Source organism: Protomyctophum bolini (assembly GCF_963924005.1).
Source record: "Protomyctophum bolini genome assembly, chromosome: 3".
Taxonomy (NCBI): Eukaryota; Metazoa; Chordata; class Actinopteri; order Myctophiformes; family Myctophidae; genus Protomyctophum; species Protomyctophum bolini.
Genome location: NC_137864.1, coordinates 4420088 through 4441829, shown reverse-complemented (window position 1 = coordinate 4441829; position 21742 = coordinate 4420088). Strand labels below are relative to the sequence as shown.

The following is a 21742-nucleotide window of genomic DNA, read 5'->3' as shown; positions in this document are numbered from 1 at the left end:
TTAATTGACTAAATATCAAAACCTTTGTCTTTTAGTCTTAGTCTTAATGGACAGCAAATCCTCATTTAGTCTTAGTCTTTTGAACACACCATTTATTTGTAGTCCTATTTAGCCATCTGAAATGGTTTAGTCTTGACTAAACATCAAAATCTTAGTCTTGTAGTCTACATGTAACACTGCTTCCAAGTTGAGCCTTCTCATTTCCTGGTGATTGATTACTCACTCATTTGTAACGCCATTATGCCCTCTAGTGTTAAAAATTGGTATATGAAACAAAAATAACAGTAGTGGCCCTGTTTTGACAGTTTACTGCCTGTGGACAGGCCCAACCATGCAGAATAGGAGATTAGATTTAATTAAAATTGCCTCCCACCCTCCACCCACTGACCTTAAGATCTACATTCACTGCAAAAAAACTGTGACATTTCATTTTTTAATATCCAAATTACGCACACCGCTGCCGATCGGCGTGGATAACTGCTGACATGGACAAATTCAATATCCTCTTCTACGATAGCAATCGTCAACAAAAGAATCGAGTGCAAAACTCCCAAAGCTACACAAGGGATCAAGGAAGGCATTTTGTCCCTTTCAAGAAACTGTCAAGTTGGTGTTTTGAACCCCCGTAAATTGGTGCGAATACAGGGGAAATGGAGTGGAGTTTGCTGAAACGGTGGCTATGCTGGCTCCGTTCCCAGCAGCGCAAATGTCCTGTCGGTTGCAGACGGAGCACCTGCAGCTCCGGGAGGAGGCCACTAAATCAGCTTTAGGCTGACTATACCTACTCCTTTACTCGCAGTCTTTCGTCAGCACACAAACACACACACACACACACACACACACACACACACACACACACACGGTGTGTGGCAAGCAGGCAGAGGAGATTAGAAAGGACTAGATGTTGTGGTAAACTGTGGGTGTTAAAGCAGTGATAAAAATGATAGGAAAAGCTAGCTAGATTTACCACTTAAGCTGCATTTACATGCATGCTAAAAATGTCCCCAATGCCTGTAGTTAAAATATCCAATCTACAAGCATCACAGCCATTTTCACCTTTAATAAGGTGCCTGCAAAAATGTGCGCACGCGCGCACACACACACACACACACACACACACACACACACACACACACACACACACACACACACACACACACACACACACACACACACACACACACACACACACACACACACACACATTAACATCTTTGATAAGCTCAACATAAACAAAAGCCATCTAATTTTAAAACAATTCATATTTATTTTTGACAACCTGTAGTGGAAAAACTAACGAGTAAAACAGCCTCAAGAAAAAGAAAAAAAAAGGTTTGTGTTTTTAAAGAGATGAAAATAAGAAAGTAGTGGGAAGACCATTTCGTCGACCATTTCTTTCCGGTTAATGTCCTCTGTCCATTTCTCTTCGTCATCAACAATGACCCCCCCCCCACCCCCCCAATTAGCCATCTTGTCTTCCATTCCAGCTCTGGCTGTGTCTTCTGTCAAACTGTGCTGTGACCCGGTCCATGGTTGTTACCAGGGCGGTGACATTGGCTGTGGGTTCTGGAGATATGACATTACAACTGCTGAGATGGACAGCCTGCAAGACATTAGGAGACACAAAAGAAGAGGCAAAGACAATATTAAAATGAGCCAAGTTGGTTACCCTTTTGGGATTCTTGTCGCTATGTAGAGTAGTTAGCAGCATAAGATTTGTCGAAAATGTGTCGGTGAACCAATCAGGGTGTGTGCAAATCTGATCCGCGACCCTCCCATCTAGGCCAGAAAGGTCTAGCGTTAGCGTTCGCTCAGGCTACTGCTGTGTTAACACAGACTGCCGCAGTTCCCTCAAACACCCCTACCACCTCCTCCTGCTGCTAATATCTGTAGTGTTTTCTTCTTTTATTTTCATATTCCCCATAGAATGGCCTATCTGTGTGGGGTTTGCATGTTGTCCCTGTGTACCCTAAGGTAGATACACAAACATGCAGTAATCCTGGTCTCTAAACTGCCTCCCCCTGGCCAGCCGGGGCGCCTGATGGAGGGTAAAGGAACTAACGTGTTCCTTTCCACGCGCTACGTCCAACCAGGGAAACTCCCCCCTGTCAGGTGAAAAGAAACGGCTTGGACTCCTCATGCATAGCTCTCCCTAGGTTGGCGGAGGGTGTGTAGAGCCCAGGAATGCATTCGATAATTGACACTGGGTGAAAAAAATGGGTTACAAAATCGTGGGATAAACATTTAAAAATAAATAATAATATAAATATAAGTGTTATATTATGATAGTAGTCATTGCTATAGAGTGCTGCTTGTTCAGTAACAGGAGTCTCAAATGTCTCTCCAGCTTCTTATTAAATAGAAAATGTTTAATAAGTTTCAGGTCGGGAAACCAATTTGATCCAATCAGGATGGAGAACTCAGTCAGGAATCACAGATTAAACAAGTGGAATTGTAAGCGATGACACAAAGAAATTTGTCATTTTGTCAAAAGTAATATATAGTGCAAGACAGTGTCTCTTTGGGACCGTCAACTGTGCTTCCATAATTCATCAGACAGAAATACTGTTCGAAATCCAGCACGTCAGTTCAGTTAATGCTATAGAAGTCTGCGTTATTGCACCATGCCAGTTTAAAATATATCGACTGAGGACTGTAAAAAAAATAAAAAAAAATAATAAAGAGACACATTGACACACTGTTTGTTCTCTCATAGGTCAGCATACTTTGAGTGTGAGTGTGCAGTACAATATTGCCTCGCCAACGTTGCAAAGTTGTCCATAGCTTCAGCTCAATTTGACGATGAATTAAAGTTATGAGCTTTATGACGGCCAAGGTATAAAGGCCTGCTGTATCTTTAACTCAATTTATCTAAATTGAGCGCTAAAGTCCTGAAATACATGATGAATCAGCTTGCACATGGATATGGAATATGCGTTCCATTTCACAGACTGCTGAGCTAAAAACAAGGACAATTTGCCAAGCGCCAAGTCTGTATTTTAGCCATACAGGGTCCCACACGTACAGTACGTGGTTCTGGAAACCATTTCATCACTTATTTCCAAGAGGTGTTGTAGGCATAACCACATCCAAGCATCTGCTATGGGATGTGTGCTGCTCCCAGCCCCAGTGACACCTCCTCTACCATCTGTTCCAGGCATATTACTTTATGTACAGTATGTAGGTGCACACTTTAGTGTTAACACATCAGTTCTCCGATGCACACTAGTAAAGGTCTTGACTGACCTTGAAGCAGTATCTAGATCTACTATTATGCACAGGAGGCAGACCCTGGAGGCACATGATTGTACTCACTATGACTGAAAATTGCTGAGGCAAACATTTTTTTTACTAAAATACTACAGCCCTCAGGCCTGTCATTAACCCATTCTGACCTGAGATCAGATTCATACGAGGTTTCCACTGGACACACACTAGTCTGATGAACCCATTCTGACCTGAGATCAGATTCTAAAAATGTCAGTCGTTCTTCGATTTTTCAAAAATAGCAGACCTACAAGCTCGTAGCGCGCCACTCGGTGGCGCGCTATGAGCTTGTAGATCTGCTATTTTTCAATAGCTAAAGCATAACATGATGCCAACACCAAATTGGCTTCCCGTTCAGAATGGGTTAATACAACCTTGTCTAGCCAATGCACTGGGGAATCCTCAGAACATACAGTATCTGTCAGGAGGGCCATGCTTTGCTCCCCTGGATGGGTGCCTTTCTACACGCAGTACAATGTTTTATGAGCAAATGCAAATACAGTATACCTCCCACGCAGGTCGCGCAGTTTAAAAGCTTTTGTACATTAAAGTTGTCCCATCTAATGTCATGACGACAAACCAAACTCTGGGCACATTTGACACATTTATAGGAAGCTATTATAAAACCACCCATAGCTTTACATACCCATGTTGGCGCCTGGCGGGATATATATAAACAATGTACAATGATTTTTTTCACACGCAAAATGCATAGATGCAAGGTGGCAACTCAACCGTGTCAATTTCTAAATTGACGAAAGAAACGATAATTAATAATTGATTATTTCTTTGGCCAAAATATAAAATTGAAGGAAAATGTGCTGAAAAGTTGAAGCTTGGTGCGTCACTTCAAATAACAGTTCCAATAATACTCAGCAAATTATGAGCATCAGTTCACCCAGTAAAATGTTTTGAATTCAATATATTTCTATGATAATGGAGTCGTAAGAATAATTGAATCAGGCCGAATCGTGGGGGAAATCTTAGACGTCATGATGCACTGAATCGTTCTGAAGAATCGTATATTCGTAATCACATCATTATGAGGATAGGCATTTATATATACCTCTAATGCCACAGTGTTGTTTTTGGCAGCAAAATTTTGATTTTAGTTTTAGTCATGGTCTTTTGAATAGTTTTCATTTAGTTTTAGTCACATTTTAGTCACCTGGAATGTGAGTCTAGTTTTAGTCGACTAAATGTCATGAGATTTTAGTCGACTAAATTTACAGTTGATTTAGTCTTTTTAGTCTTATTTTGTAAACTGTAAAATGACTTATACTGGATCTCTTGTCCACTAGTCCCTTCCTAACATTTTAGTCTAGTTTTTATTTGTTGACGAAATTGTCAGTATATTTAGTCTTAGTCTTAGTCATCATAGCACAGTTTTCATTTAGTTTCCATTTAGTTTTCTTCAGTGGAAAAAGGTAGTCGACGAACATTTTTCGTCTTAGTTTTAGTCGACGAAAACAACACTGATTGCCACGTCATACTCACATGAAACTGCTCATCATCTGTTTGGTGTCTTCTGAGCTTCTGGAGTTGGCAAAACTGATGAAGGAGCAGTAAACCGCTATCCACGCACACCACTTCAACTACAACATAAGCACAGTAGAGAGAACACCATCAGTGTACAATGCCTATAAGTGTGATCTCATTCTTCATTAGAAATAATAAATGAATAGTAAATACAACTCTTAACCCTGTAAGACCCGGATATGTTTCTACTTGCAAGAAAGAGATTTCAACCTTACTACTACTTTGTACTACTAGGACTCATGTTAAAAATATATGATATTTATAATAATTATATAATAAATTAATAATTTACTTTAGGTGAAATTTTTTTTTTTTTTTAAATAATAGTTAAGTAATTAATTAAAATTAAAATGTTGCCGAAAAGCAACGCTGGGTCTTACAGGGTTACAGGTACCCCCAGAAACCCCAATTCTGGGGGTAACATTTGCCAGGAATAGCCAGCGATCTACAAGCTCACAGCGTGTTACATCTGGCAAAGAGATTTGATGCAGAAGTAAACAGCAGACCATGTACATGTTTTCCCTTTTTTTCTAACCGTGTATATGATTATTATTTTTGCTTTTTTTTTTTTGCATAGAAGTGTATATTTGTATGTCTTTAAATGCTCTGGTGAATTGAAAATGGAGGACCCTTATTTAAACAAGTCTCAGTGGTTTTTCTGGTTTTGTTCTCTTAGCAGTTTTTGTGTTTTCCTTGAACTGTACTCATTCTGAAAACTGTTAATGAATAAATAACACTTGTGTGATGCGAGGGGCGCTCTTATCATACATCACAGTCCTCCAAAAATGAAATCGATCGATCAATCACACATTCTGGGAATCTCCAAATACGGAGAAGGCTGATGTTACAATATTACTACTGACATAGTACTCACTCATGGCCCAAATAATACTCTGATACTGGATACTACACCGAGGATTCCCTTGATGGCCCATGGGTATTATTGCACTAGGTTTTTTTAAATAAATAAATGTTACATTACATTATTTACACAAAGATTCTTAATACATGTAATATTTGAAGTACCGGCAGTGATATAATTGGTACCATGATTTCAAGCCATACCAGACAAGTGAGTATAGCGGCAAAATTAATGATTACCTCTGTCTCCAAACAGATTATATCATACAATCTCTATTCTGTCACAAAGGACCAAACATGTTTATCTGTAGTGCTGACAGGCTTCAGAGAAGCCCTTCAGCCTACTACATCTCTAAGGCGAATTTCACCTTTAATCTTCTAAATGGAACGGGTGGGCAGGGCTCTGATCCACCCTGGGGGGGCAGCAGTGCAGCACACACACACACACACACACACACACACAGGCGAGATGGGGGAGGGGACGTGGAGATTGGCAGAACTTCACAGAGGAGGAGGAGGAGGGAGGTGTGTGTGTGTGTGTGTGTGTGTGTGTGTGTGTGTGTGTGTGTGTGTGTGTGTGTGTGTAGAGGTCACCTTGAGCACTGTTTCCCAAACGCTGTGTTGGGACCCAATTGTGGCTTGTGGACAGATTTTTGTGGGTCTCGAGTAAATACTAAATACTCCCCCCCCACCCCTTTTTTTGCTTCTTTTATTATTATGATTTATATTTCAAAAGATTATGGTAATCCAAACAATTTGTCTAAAATAATGAATTTAAAATTATAAGCATTAAAACAAATACCATAAATTCCACAAGTTCCTTTGAATTAATATAAAACCGGATGGCTGAAGTCTATTTTTTTGACTGGGCCGTTGCTATGGGCAACGACTTGTGCAGCGCTCATAGCATCGTGTGCACCAGGCCACCGTTCACTTCCTTGTTTACGGCCCGAACAAAACTGTCCATTCATCTCTAAATCTATACGTCGCTGTCCATGGTTTGGATCAGAACGACAACGTTCTGCCCTCATTTCTGACTTAAACCAAGCTTCGGAATATTAACGCTTCTAAGTTCTAAAGAGAGATCAGATGTGACAGCGCAAGGCAGTAATGGAACATTATACCTCAAATGGAAGGCTTTTCAGAGTAAAATCTGCCTCATTTGCTGGGCACCCTATAGCGCCTTTATTTAGAAAAATTCCGGGCGCACTGGAAAGTGTGACACAACACATTGCTTCCGCAACGCTATTTTCAGTTGTTTGGGTCCCGGCCGGCCGGGCCCGGAGAGACATCTCATTACTCCTTTGGGTCTTGAGCTAAAACGTTTGGGAAAGCGACCACTGACCTTGAGCATCAGTCCACACATGCTGAAGATCATGCCCAGCAGGTTCATGTAGTCAGGTGTGGGGTCTTCAAGGGTGGGGTTTGACTCTGTACTGGGGGCTTTATACCTAGAGGAACAAGAGGGATGGCAAGAATACTTAGGATATCGATTGTGTAGTCTGTACTGGGGTCTTTATATAGAGAGAGAGAGAGAGAGAGAGAGAGAGAGAGAGATACAGACTATAAAGGAAAAAAGGGTGCCGTCTTTGTATCTAGAGTAACAAGAGGACAGGGGTTGTCGTTGACACTGAAGTTTCAGAGGCACTTGCCCGAAAAATAATTTAAATGATAGGTAAAAGTTGCGGTTGAACAAATAAATGTTAAATTCTAAATCGATCCAACTGTCGGGAAAAACTGAAGTAAAGCTAGTTAGTAAAAAGGTAGCATTGTTAATGTTCTGTTCATGAATAGCCAATATTTAATGAAGACCGAATGTACGTGCCCACCGGAAAACCTGAAAGCAATTTGCCTGAACGCTTTGCCACGGGTGGTAGGGCGGTATAAGGCAACCGGGAAATGGCAATATTTGAAAGCATGTTGCAACTTGCGCATATGTTTGGTTCTTTAACAGCGTGGTTCTCAAACTATTTAATTTCACGGACCACCAGAACTCTGGGATGGAACCTTAGAGTACTCTAAGGATGGAACCAAATGGTTACGCATCCATTTGGTTCCATTTGTACAATCTAGTTACAGACCTGTAGTAGGGTCCATTTGGACCGCCCTCGAGGAACAAGAGGGTCCCTGGACCCCAGTTTGAGAACCTCTGCTTTTACAATATCTTAGTATAGAAGCAGAATTGTGTAACTAACTGTTTAGATTTTACTGTACTTACTACTTACTGCGTGTCAGTGTCATCAAGCACAAAGCTATACAAATTGAGCAAATGTGCTTAAAATACAAATAAATATGTACAATTATTATGGCATGTATAGGAGTGTAATAACAACGTAACAGGTGATACCATGGAAGAGTGGGCACCTCGATGTAAAATTTCTACATTTTGCTACATATTTCTACAAAAGCCATCCAGCCACCCAGACATTTTGATGCATAAAAACAAGAAGTATCCTTTACTTAAAGACTATTTTTCAATAATAATAATGTAATGTAATGTTGAGACCAAAATGGCAGGCAATTATCAACCATCCTTAAAAGACCCCACGTAGCTAAACGGTAATCGCATTAGCCCATGCAGTGACACTGAGCTCAACAATGAATGAAGGGTAGCAATAATCTGAAGTTAGCTTAGCTGCCTAGCTAAAGTAACTAGCCAGCTCGATGGAAGGGAAACTTTCATTTCAAATGCTGCCTCAATAAGACACTCACCGCAAGATCTTATTCGATCTTCTTGGGTCCGCCATATTGTTTGAAGACATGTTAAGATTAATTCGTAATGTCCGCTTGCTTGTTGTAAACTGTTTTAAAATGTTTAAATGCCAGAATGATTTTTTTTAAGACACAGCTGACCGACCCTCTCTCTGTCTGACAACTCGTTCTTCGGAGGGGTGCTCTTTTCCGGTTTTCGTTTCAAAATAAAAGTTTGGTGTATAGGCCGTGTAATGGCGATTGTGGAATAGAGAGCGTCTTGAACTTTTATTCTGAAATTGATATTTTGACCCCAGCATGCATCGCGTGTAATGCCGGACGCATGCATCTGTAGCTACAACAACACTGTCTTATTCTTTATCATAATACATCTATGCTGATTCTGTTGCTTTATACAAAGCCGGAGAAATGATGTTTTCAGCTTCTGAGAAACAAGGCTGAAAAAAGAAAAGAAAAAAAATGGCTCACTCATAAACGACAGGCACAGCTCTTCTACAGCCTTCACAGATTGGCCAGTTACTGCAGGCTACTACTACTGCAAATAAAAGTTGGTAAGAAAACCCACTTTCGATCAGTTTGTTCCTACTTCCTTCGAGTAGAAAGTAGAAAATATCTCCTTTCAGTAAGAAAAAAGAAGACCCCAGCCAGGGGTCCTTGAGAGGGTTGTAACAGGGGGTCCCCACTCTCCAGCAAAAGTAGTTAAAAGCATCACAATCGTCTTAACCACTTTATCCATTTATTATGTTGGCTATTCAAAAATAGTAGATCTACAAGGCAAGCTCAAAGCACGTCAGTTCATGCCACTCTGAGAGGAGAGCTGTCTGCTATTTAAAAAAAATGTATGTTTAGAAAATCTTGAATAACTTTGAGGGTTCCCTCCTAGCACAAAACCTTTTCAGGTGGGGGGACCGCACCAAAACTACATATCAATTAGGGGGGGGGGGGGTCTTTAAAAGGTTTGAGAAGACCTGGCTTACATAACGTGTATATTTCCACAGACAGTAAGTCATACACAGAGATTGGACTATGACCTTCCCCCAGCCTAAACTCCAGGCTCCTCAGCTTCCTCGACATCTGATCAGAACCATAGACTGTCTGCAAGGAGCTGTACGGGCTGTGCGCTTCAATGGTAAGAACTGCTGTGCTTTTATATGTGATTTTAGATGTATTTATTGACCCCCAGAAGCAAATTGAAGCGTTACAGGAGCCAGGAGGATACAATACATGCATGATATGTCTTAAAAATAAGTTTAAAACAGGTAAGGTATAGCACACATCCAGTCCCTCGCTGGTGCTGGACAATAGGTAGATACGGTGTAAAAAGAAAGAACACAGCTAAACGCCACAGTGTTAAATCTATTTTAGAACGCCGGCGTTCACAACCATCAAATGTCATCTTGTCACCTGATGGAGACAGAAACGTTTTGTTTGTGAATGCAGGTGTTTTCAAATAAATTAAAACACCGTGGAGCTGAGCTGTGTGTGCGGAGTGCGGGCTTCTCTTCTTCTTCTTTACACAAAGAAGTCACACGACACAACATCACGGTGGAGATCATTTAATAAAAAAACAATTACATGTATACTATGGAGTTAATCAATGGCATGTAGTAGTTGTCCTCATTGCATTCAACATATCGTCGCTGTTATCTTGATAAACCCGACGATGTTGTTATTACGACATAGCTTGTAGGTCCAAAACCACTACATTTCGGGAAATGGGGAAAACAGGAACCTGTGTTCCAACTTCCAATGGATCCAATGTAATTATTATTTAGTAACAAGCTCTTTTAATACGTTGCATTGATTGGTGCAATGTTTATAAAACCCTCAGACAGAGAGACGTAAGCACTTTCACTTCCGAAAATGTTAAAAAGCTGCAATAAATACTAAATAGCCAATCTACTGTGGCATGGCTCTTAGGGCAGTAGGACATTCATTAGCACCTTTCAGCACCCTCGGTTAGCTTTTCTGAAGTTTGGACGTCGCTAGCCGTCCTGTTTTGTACTGTTTTTATCGTGCAAATAAACTAAACTATCCCTAGGGTCCCTGATCGGTTATTGAGCCCTCCATGGGATGCAGATGTACATACCCTCCGTTCACGGAGAGCGGCGCGCCGCTTGAGTGTTGGTGAGATGTTTCAAAGATGCATAACATGGCTATAGGAGACAACGGAAACGTTGGCGAAATCGCATTAACCGCCGATGCCGTTTTAAAAAAAGTTTTGGCTTCTCCGAAATTCTCTCTTCCTCACTTCCTTGACTTCCTTGTTGACTTCCCATTGTACCGCCTCCCGAGCGGCGACTGACTAGCTGCACGTCCTAGTTACTGCCTCTGATTGGCCGACCGCGTACATGCAGGATGTTGTGTCGTGGGAAGGCGGGACATGGGAAGTGAGGAAGAGAATTTCGGAGAAGCCGATACTTAACGGCATCGGCGGTTAATGCGATTTCGCCCACGTTTCCGTTATCCTATAGCCATGTTATGCATCTTTGAAACATCTCACCAACACTCAAGCGGCGCGCCGCTCTCCGTGAACGGAGGGTATGTACATCTGCATCCCAAGGAGGGATTAATAACCGATCAGGGACCCTGGGGCTAGCGAAGTCCAAACTTCAGAAAAGCTAACCGAGGGTACCGAAAGGGGCTAGACATTCATTTTGAGATTTCAATCATCAGAATCTTCTACGGACATAGAAATATTTGTTATTTGGATATTGTGGCTTTGTCCTTTACACTTCATTCCTTCCTTCAATTTACAATTTAGGCATTTAGCAGACGCTCTTAATCCAGAGCGACTTACATTAAGCAAGAACAAAAAAGCATGGGAATACATCACATAAAAATGTATCATGAAACATGCATAAGCTAAGAACGTAACAGTGGAATATCTATATAATGAAACTATACATATATACTATACTATGCTATGCTATACATATGTACTATGACGTGCTATGACTACTTCCTTCCTACTTCCCTGTAGTGCTGTTGACGAGGATTTAGAGTAGACTTTAGATTTAGTTTAACACTGCCCGTATCGATGCGTGGCAAGCTAATGTAGTCATTGAACAAACTCGGATAGGCAAGATATAGTGATCCACAGAATTAAATGTATTGAACAAACATTCATGGCTAGTACGCTGTTCTGCCATGTCAAACGTGGGAAAAGTACAAAAGTGAAGTGGGGAGGCCTTCGTGACATGTATGAAGATGTGTGTGTTGGTTGGCATAATATACACATAGCAATAAGAGTCACCGAGCGGGTGCCCTGGCAATGTAGTAGGTAGCTGTGAGCATGGAAGTAGAGTGTTTATCCCATTTTGGGTGGCGGAAACCCCTTTTGGTGTTTTAAACATTATGTTATAATTTAGCTATTGAAAAATAGCAGATCTACAAGCTCATAGCACGCCACCGAGTGGCGCGCTACGAGCTTGTAGGTCTGCTATTTTTTGAAAAATCGTGAAAATATTTATTTCAGAAAACTGGTGGATTTAGAAGATTTTTTTTTTAATTTTGAGGTCGGGCCTAAATGGGTTAAGCATACATACCATCGCATACATAAAGCATATATTATTGCTGAATTGAATATTGATGGAATGATCAATAGTCAGAACTCAGAAGAATGTTTTCCATCCGCCCTCCCTCTCTCTCTTCTCCCCTGTCAGCCGACGGTAACTACGTGCTGTCCTGTGGCAGTGACAAGTCTCTGAAGCTGTGGAGCGGCACCAGAGGCACCTTGCTGAAGACTTACAGCGGCCATGGATACGACGTCCTAGACGCAGATGGGTATGGGTCTCCATATTTTAACTTTATGTGTTTTTTTTGTATATTTGTGCCACACTTGATCACACAAAAGCGTCAAAAGTAGCAGATGCACAAGCTTGAAACGCAGGCCCGAATGGACGTGTTTTGAGCCTGTAAATTTGCTACTTTGGAATTTGACTCCTGAAAGTAACAGTTTTTGATGAGGTTCCCACCTGACAGAGACTATAAATCACAGTATTAAAAGCATATTGCGTATTAATACACATACGTACATAATACGGAATACGAAGTGAAGAATCCCGGTGGCTTATTAAGGGTCCAGTGCAAAATGTGCCACATGGATAAAAAAATATATCATATGCAAATATTATTTGTATCTCTCCATGTATTATGCTCACAAGTTGGTATTCAACTTCAATCGTATTAAAGAAAACGTACAAAGAATACCTGTATTTCTACCTACTCCCCACTTATTTGGAGTTTTAGCCCCTACACAGGCAGTACATTGAATTTAGAGGTCACCGGGTGTGTCATCCATTAGAAGTTAAAAATGTAATCATTGTCCAACATTGACAACCTTTTAATTTTACCTGGTTAACCCATTTTGGACTGAGGTCGATAAAAAAAAAGGCTTCTAAATCCTAAAGAAATTCGGAAAAACCCATGTTTCTATGTCAGTGGTGCTCAACCTTTTTCATGTCAAGGACCCCCAGCATTTTCTCTATTGGGCCACGGACCCCCCATCTCAAAATATGTAGTTCCAGCCGCCAGGGACCCCCCCAGAAGCCAATATTTTAGTAAAAAATGTTCGCTCTGAAATATATATTCAAAGATTTGCGGGGTCTGTATTGTTTCTCCCACAGTTCCTTTGACAACAGTCAACTGTGCTCCTGTAGCTCGGACAAGACGGTGATCCTGTGGGACGTGGCCACTGGACAGGTGGCACGCAAACTCAGGGGACACGCCGGGGTGAGCGCTTTTATCAGCAGGCTTCTGCGAAAGAAACATATTCGTACTTTTACCCCAAAGGTTTAGAAGCATGCTGGTGAATTGCGTCTGTGTGCGTGTGCGCGCGTGTGCGTGTGTGTGTGCGTGTGTGCGTGTGTGTGTGTGTGTGTGTGTATCACAGTACAAATAAATGCAGAGAGTATATTATCTGGAGGCTTCTCTGATACAGACGTTCATTTCTTCGCAGAAAGTCAATTGTGTCCAATTCAATGAAGAGGCAACTGTCATTTTATCTGGTGAGTCTCTCTGGTGACCATCTGCTTATACTGTAAATTGTACCTTTTGCCATGAAGCTGATGCTGTTCCCCCCCCCCAGTCAAATAAATAAAATGACAGATCTGTTTCTCGTGCAGGGTCCATAGACGGGACAGTGCGGTGCTGGGACACCAGGTCGCGGCGGTTCGAGCCGATTCAGGTTCTAGACGAGGCTTCGGACGGCATCAGCAGTCTGAAGGTGGTCCAACACGAGCTCATTACCGGGTCAGTGCCAACACATGCTTGTTATACCATTAAAGGACCACTTCACCACTTTTCATTAACCTATGTTCATGTAATAGGTCCTCACTAATGATCATGAAAGAATTGCGCAGTTTTTCTCTACTCGGTCCGTGTCTCGTAGGAGGAGGGCTGTGGGCAGTTCAGAAACCGTCCTCCAGTGACATCATCGATGGGGAATACAAGCTAATAGAAACGGCAGGCTTTCTAGTCCTGAAAAGTTGCAATGCGAAAATGGAAGCCATCGTTCTCACGATAATGAAAATCTAAACATTTTTGTAAAAGAAATCTGTTGTTTCAAAATAAATCTGTCTAATGATGATGTCACTGGAGGACGGTTTCTAAACTGCCCACAGCCCTCCTATGAGAGACAGACTGAGTAGGAAAAAACTGTGCCATTTTATCATGATTATTAGTGAGGCCCTATTATATGAAGATAGGTTGAAAAGGGGTGAAGTGGTCCTTTAAGACCTGAGGCCGATTCTACAAAATGTCTTCTATGACAGTTTTCTGAAAAAAACGAATGTTTCTATGACGGAGGTGTTCAAACCTTTTCATGTCAAGGACCCCCAGAATTATGTATATTTGGCCACAGATCACCATCTGAAAATATTTTGTTCTCTTTAAACACGGATTACCGTTTGATTAGATTTTCTTTTATTTCTTCTTCTTTTCCTTTTCTTTTGTTGTTCAGGTCAGTGGACGGTAGACTGCGACGCTATGACCTGAGAATGGGACAACTACATGTAGACTTCATCAACAGTCAGTAACTCCCCCCCCCCCCCCCCCCCCCCCATCACCAGAAGAACGTTCATGAAGTAGATTCAATGACATAACATTGTACATTTAAATATACTCCAGGTGTGATGTCTGATGTCTCCGACTCACCAATTATGATATTCATCTGTGCGTCGGGCTCTGTTTGTGTTCTTCTGCAGCATGAGCTTCTAAGCCTTTAATGACCTGTGTGTGTGTGTGTGTGTGTGCGCGACTGCGCGCGCGTGTGTGTGTGTGTGTGTGTGTGTGTGTGTGTGTCAGAGAGAGTGTGAGTGTGAGTGTACTGTGTACACGTTTTTTTTCTCTTTTTTTATTTTGTATTTTGTATTCCTTTTTTCTTCTTCAAGGCCCCATCACATGCGTGTGTTTCAGTCAGGATGGCCAGTGCACCCTGACCTCCAGTCTGGACTCTGCCGTCAGGCTACTGGACAAGAACACCGGGGAGATGCTGGGAGAGTGAGTCATTTCCACCAGATTGTGTCTCTAACTTCAGATTAACCAGCGACGGAACCATATAAATGCATGACATTATGATACATTTTGAGTGCCACTTGAAGGGTGACTCTGCAACAATGCAGCTGGTCATGACTAGTTTGTCGCACCCATGGACTGAAAACGCACACTTTACGTTCACTGCTACTCATTTAAAACTCTCCCAGGAAGTAGATTTTCTATCAAATTAAGAAATACAGTAGATATGTTCCTGTTTTAGTATTTTCACTGTTTGGAAAACAGATATTTGATTCCATGCCAAATGCTAAGTCATTGAGAATAGATAATTTTTTGCACTTACAAAAGGGATAAATAGAATAGCAGTTTCACGAAAAGAAAGAACATATAATGACATACACAAACTACGACCTAGAGATACTAATAATAATAATAATAATAATAAACTTTATTTGTATAGCACCTTTCATACATAAATGTAGCTCAAAGTGCTTCACAGGGCAAAAATAGAATACAATAAAACATAAGTAGTTAAAATGATAAAACAATGGCAAAGAACAAAATTGAATATAAGAACATAAAATAAATAAAAATAAATAAAAACAAATAAAAACAAATAAAATAATAATAAAAACACCACATGCAGCAAATCAGTCAGGGCAGGGTGGGAACGTGCAAATTAAAACTCAATTAAAAGCAATGTTGTAGAAGTGGGTCTTGAGCTGAGCTTTAAAAATGTCTACAGAGGCTGCCTGACGAAGGTACAGTGGGAGTTTGTTCCATGCCGACGGCCCATAGAAGCAAAAAGCTGCTTCCCCGTATTTTTTAGTTGCCATTTTTTTTGGCAACGCGAGCAGGCCAGCAGTGGAAGACCTTAGGGGGGCGGTTTGGGACATATTTAGGCAGGCAGTCATTTAGGTAGGAAGGTGCGAGGCCATTGAGAGCTTTATAGACAAGTAAAATAATTTTAAAATCAATCCTAAAAACAACCGGAAGCCAGTGCAGTGATGCCAAAACTGGAGTAATATGTTCTCTCATCTTAGTTCTAGTTAAAACTCTTTCTAAGGTGAAAAAAGGCAAACTTGGTAACATGATTAATGTGAGAATTAAAATTCAATTCAGAATCAATAATAACCCCCAGGTTCTTTACTGTACTGTTACTTTCTACAGTCAGGTTACCAAGTCTGCTTATTATTGATTGTTTCTGCTCACTAGAACCGATTATGAGAACTTCTGTCTTATCCTCATTTAGCTTGAGAAAGTTCTCACTCATCCAACATTTAATGCTAGACAAACAGGTCAACAGCGGGTCTAAAGCACAGGGATCATCTGGAGCAACAGAAAGATAAAGTTGGGTATCATCAGCATAGAAATGAAAATTGACTCCGTGATTGGTAATGAGTTCGCCCAATGGCAGTATGTACAAGGAGAAAAGCAAGGGGCCAAGAATCGAGCCCTGTGGAATACCAGAGCTGATGTCGTGGTTGTCTGAGTCAAACTCGGCTAGATTGACAAAGTAACTTCTGTTTGATAGGTAGGAGGAAAACCAGGACAGGGCCGTACCAGACAGGCCTATCCAGTGCTCCAGACGCTGTATTAAAATTGAATGATCAATCGTGTCAAATGCAGCCGTTAGATCTAGAAGTAAGAGAACAGATACATGTTTCTTGTCGGCAGACACCCTAAGATCATTCATTACTTTTACAAGTGCTGTTTCTGTGCTGTGGCCTTTCCTAAAGCCAGATTGGAATTAGTTGTGCACATTATTATTCTGTAGAAACACATCCAATTGATGAAAGATGCATTTTTCTAAAACCTTGCCCAGAAAGGGTAGATTTGAAATGGGTCGATAGTTACCCAAAACGGAGGGATCAAGATTGTGTTTCTTGAGTAGGAGCCTAACTACAGCAGTCTTCAGTGAGTCTGGGAAGACACCTGATTGTAGAGAGCTGTTTACAATTTTTAGTATATCTCCAATCACACTGTCCAAGACCTCTTTGAGAAAGGTGGTGGGAATTGTATCCAATGAACAGGAGGATGATGTCATCTGTGATATGGTTTTGCGGAGTTCGTCTTCATCAATTTCGCAGAACGTTAATAGGCTCCCCCTGGAGAGATCTACCCCGGGACCATTAGCTGCTGTTTGAAGGTTTGTGCTAGCAGCAGCACCATTCATAATATCAGCTCTAATGTTAAAAAAATTGTTATCAAAAAAGCATGCAAACTCATTACACTTAGCTTTAGAGGCCGGGAATGACTGCTTGTAGGACTGGGGGGGGGTTTATAAGTCGTTCAATGGTAGAGAAAAGGACTCTGGCATTTTTCTTGTTCTCATTAATAATGCCAGAGAAATATGCCTGCCTTGCTAGATGCAAGGCTTTGTTATAGGCGGCTGTTGATTTTTTAAGAAGCTCTAGTTGGATGGTGAGTTTATTTTTTCTCCAGGCTCGCTCAGCTCTGAGTAATCATTATGAAACGGGGGGTGGGGGGGCTGTGGTTTCATCATTTGTATCACATTGGGAAATAAGAAAAAAAGGTTGAGATTTTTCTTGTTCTCATTAATAATGCCAGAGAAATATGCCTGCCTTGCTAGACGCAAGGCTTTGTTATAGGCGGCTGTTGATTTTTTAAGAATCTCTAGTTGGATGGTGAGTTTGTTTTTTCTCCAGGCTCGCTCAGCTCTAGTAATCATTATGAAACGGGGGGTGGGGGGGCTGTGGTTTCATCATTTGTATCACATTGGGAAATAAGAAAAAAAGGTTGAGAATCAATGATCTCGTTTATACTGACTTAGTACCACCAGACCATGTTCAAAAGTTACAGTTATGATGTGGTGTGCCCAGGTACACAGGACACAAGATGAAAGGCTACAAGCTGGACTGCTGCCTCTCCAGCAAAGACACCCACGTTCTCAGCTGTTCTGAGGATGGCCACGTATACTGCTGGGACCTGGTGGAGGTAAGAGTCCTTAACCCATTCTGACCTGAGATCAGATTCTAAAAATGTCTTCTACATCCTGACACTTTTCTGGAAAAGCTATGTTTCTATGTCAGTCGTTCTTCGATTTAAAACAAATAGCAGACCTACAAGCTTGTAGATCTGCTATTTTTCAATAGCTAAAGCATAACATAATGCTAACACCAAAGTTATATTGGGTGATCGTTGCTTGTAGATATGCCAATTCTGTACACCGGCGCTGCACAAGTATACAGTAAATCAGGCATTACTCTCTAGTGAAACAAATTATTCACATGCTTTACAAAGTGGTCACTGCTTGTGTGTCTGGGCATGATGTGAGTTGTGTATCAGAGGATCGAATGAGCGATCGAATCGCTGAAAGTAACACTAACCGCAAATACCCACCCACAAGCCTTTCTTGTTTTGTGTGCACTGTGCAGTGAAGAAACCAAAATGGTGACCGACAGTTTCAACATTCCCCCCCCCCCCCCACCCCTTCAACTCTCAGGGCTCTTTGACGCTGAAGCTGCCGGTGGGGAAGGCCGCCGTCCAGTCACTGTCCTTCCATCCCTCGGAGACCCGCCTCCTGACAGCCATGGAGGGGCGTGTCCAGGTGTGGGCCGCGGAGCCCGAGGAGGCCGACGAGGAGGAGGACGTGGCGACGATATAGATACAGCGACGGCACAGTCGCTGTACGAAGTGGGGGTGTGTAACCAACTAACCATACAGAAATTGCGTCGATGCGTCACAACAATGTGGAGAAACAAGTTTTCCTAATTTTTATGTGAACCAAATTAACTGATTGACTATAAGCAGTTGGCCTGGAACTCACCTATGTTTTTTTATGGCATAGGCAGCTCAGAAACTATGCGCAGCTGTGCGACATGAGACTAATTACTTAGAGCGACAGAGAGAGAGGAGTGTGTGTGTGTACATGTGTGCGTCAATTTAACAAAGGTGCAGACGATCAGAAATCAGCAGAGAGTGAGCAACGTTTGCGCTACTCTATGCCGAATTGAAGTGGACTCAGACCCAGACTTTTTTTTCTCCCTGGAAATAAAAACGTCTGGGTTTCCGAGGCTAATAAGCAGTTAACCTATACATGGTTGGATGTCATAGCTGGGTGTTTTCTTTTTTGTACATATCTGTGAATAAACCTTTTGTAGCCACATTCGATCGTTTATCGTCTCATGCCGTCAACACATTATTTTTTTAAAGAAACTAATTAGTTTGATTTGTTAAATCAGATTGTCTTTATTAGTAACTGTACATACATACACATACGTATATGGCATATCACAAAATAAGTTAAACAATGCCACAAAGGAATGTTGTCAAATAAATAAATAACTTATTTTACATAAATACATTTTTCATTGCTGATCATTGCAAACCTTGTTTGAATGGCGAAGCAACTTCACTCAAATTCATAGTGTACAACGGCGTAGTTACATTGAAAAGGACACACAATTACTTTGTGTCAAATAATGTCCTCCTCGAGGACAAATAAACTATATCTGATTAGCAAATGACTTCAAAGTAGTTTCTTTTAATTCTGAGCTTATTCAATGCCAAAGTCAAGTAATTCTTGTAATGTCGTGTTCAATTCTACTCATTCTGCTCCACACTCACGCCTTTACAAACATTTACAGACATTAGAAAAATGCCTTGCTCTGCCCCAGCTCCTTCTTATTGCCTCTCGGGGGCGATTCACACTATGTGCGCACTTGGCAGATGTTGTGGTAGTGGGAATGATGCGTACCGTTCCCGGGAGCGGATCGCCCAACCGTTCCCGGGACCGCGTGGGGGGTGGGTCTCTGGACCGTTGAAGATACGGATCGTTCCAATGTGAATGCATGCATACCTAAAGAAGACTGTTTTTCTTTTTTACATAATCTCTAGTTGACGAGCCAAGCGTCAACAAAAAAAATCACACCCGTGTGAACTGAGTGTTGCAACTCCCCTCTCCCCCCCCTCCTCTCCTCTCTCTCTCTCTCATTAGCAGGCAACAGTGCAGCACTAATACTATTTCTCTCTCTCTCTTTTTCTGGCACAACAGCGCCCCTACTGGTACAGTAGTCATAGTCATACTGGTGCTCATGAACCAACACATACATAGGCACACACATAGGTGAACACGGACATTGCTGTTCCTTGGAGTGGTTGCACCACTCAAAAACCACACTGCCGCTGCACGACGCGTAACACCAGCGCATTTCTCAACGCCGCCCGTTTCCTGTTGAATCTGCATGTACGAGCAGCACCGCAGTACGCGCTGATTTTATTCTGCAGACTACACGTGGCTCTTGGGCTTTGCTTGGCATAGTTTCCAAAGTAAAACAAAATAATAATAATAATAATGCTAAAGGAGAATCCATAGCAAACTAATATCAAACACGACACTGGAGCACAGAACTGACTGACACAGTGAATATAGCACTTATAGCAGGCAGGCTGACAGTGAAGTAGTATAACGGCACAAAGAGCCAAAGAGGCGATGCAATGCAGTGTGTCTGGATTTATTGGAGATACAATGTCGCAGAGTTGACGGCCAGTGTCCGGGGGCGCGCCAGCCATCGAGCACACCGCCATCTGGAGGATTAAAGTGTGTTATGCGAGTGTACCCGCCCCGGGTTGCTGCTGTTGAATCTGAATAATGGCCATCCATCGGGGACCAGGCAACCGTATTTCGTAAAACGGTTCCAATGAAACGGGATTCAGTCCGTCTCAGTGTGAATCGCCTCTCAAGAGTATCTCCAAAAGCGATCGTCTCCTCAGCCCCTCTCTCTTAGCCCACACAGCTGCAGCCGGCCGCCGAGAGCTTCTCCACCCGGTGCCAGCGATGGGAGTTGTCCAGGAAGGCCATGTCCTCGTGGCGGGTGGGCCGGCAGCAGGGCGCGCTGCTGCGCCAGCCCAGGAGGTCCTCGGGCGCCGCCGGGTGGGCGAGGACGCCGGTCAGCAGCAGGTTGCTGAGGGTGAGGTCGTGGTTGGAGGGCACGCGGGGACACGCGCCGCCGCAGTACTTGAAGAGGACGGTCTCGTCCGAGTCGTAGCCCAGCCCCAGGTCCCGGACGCGCAGCAGGATGGAGCGCAGGCTGCAGCGCGAGGTCTCCGAGGAGGAGGAGGGGGAGGAGGGGGACGAACGCCGCGAGCGGCTCGGCGGTGATTGGCGGTGTGGCGATTGTCCAGCTCCCAAGCTCTGCCCCGGCCGGGTGTCGTCCTCGGGGGCCCGCGGGGGGCCACGCGTTTCATCCCCGTCCGGAGAGCCGGTCGGAGAAGCCGCGTCTCTCCGTTGATCTAGAATAGAACAGAAATGGGGGGCAGAGTTAAAAACAACTTTATAAACATAATGCAATGAAGTGACAGTTATACCAAAAGCAGCCCCCCTTCTAAATTCTTCCACGTTCAGTTAAAACGACGGCACGTTTCACGTCAACACTTAAGTTCACAAATAAAACACGTAACCGGCAGATTATTCGATCTCTTTCAGAATGAAGCTCGGAAACATATTTTAGAGCCGTCGTCCAAATTCTAAGATCCGGAGTCTTCACACAACCACGTAATTCTAAAAAAGTTAAGACATAAATTAACTTTTTACTGTATCCCGAAGGTCATGACCCCACTTACCGAGCAATGATCTTATCCAGTGGCCCGCTCCTCTCTGAACACAAAGCAGCAACAGAATCAGTTTCAGCAAGGACCTCATCTCCAGTGTCTGCTCTTTGTCTGCCCGTCGCTTGGGAAATGCACGTTAGTACGAGTGATGCTGAGATGTAGACGAGTCACGACCTCCAATATATAGCCCTCCAAGAGGGGGGGGGGGGGGGGGGGGGGGGGGTGGGGGTGTATGGGGGAGAGGTACTAACCCGTTCCTTGCCAACCGACTAACACCCTCACCTGAGCGTGGGGG

At 42.6% G+C, this 21742-nt stretch overlaps 2 protein-coding genes across 3 annotated transcripts; one reads left to right on the top strand and one right to left on the bottom strand.

Annotated features, from left to right (window-relative positions):
* Positions 1-1244: 1244 nt before the first annotated feature.
* wdr83os (WD repeat domain 83 opposite strand) lies at positions 1245-8558 on the bottom strand. The gene is made up of 4 exons (XM_080755403.1): positions 8380-8558; positions 7013-7118; positions 4765-4862; positions 1245-1603 (listed from the first exon to the last, which is right to left on the bottom strand). Exons 1-4 carry the CDS (start codon positions 8427-8429, stop codon positions 1537-1539), a joined length of 321 nt encoding a protein of 106 aa, XP_080611529.1. The 5' UTR covers positions 8430-8558; the 3' UTR covers positions 1245-1536.
* Positions 8559-8686: 128 nt separating this feature from the next.
* wdr83 (WD repeat domain containing 83) lies at positions 8687-20759 on the top strand. 2 transcript variants are annotated; one of them, XM_080759458.1, is made up of 11 exons: positions 8687-8930; positions 9378-9508; positions 12045-12165; positions 13008-13113; positions 13340-13388; positions 13506-13632; positions 14342-14409; positions 14772-14880; positions 17718-17832; positions 18341-18537; positions 20625-20759. In XM_080759458.1, exons 2-10 carry the CDS (start codon positions 9406-9408, stop codon positions 18500-18502), a joined length of 960 nt encoding a protein of 319 aa, XP_080615584.1. In that variant the 5' UTR covers positions 8687-8930; positions 9378-9405; the 3' UTR covers positions 18503-18537; positions 20625-20759. The 2 variants fall into 2 exon arrangements, with proteins under 2 accessions (XP_080615584.1, XP_080615583.1); XM_080759457.1 differs by lacking the exon at positions 20625-20759 and having other exon boundaries at positions 18341-19300.
* Positions 20760-21742: the final 983 nt, after the last annotated feature.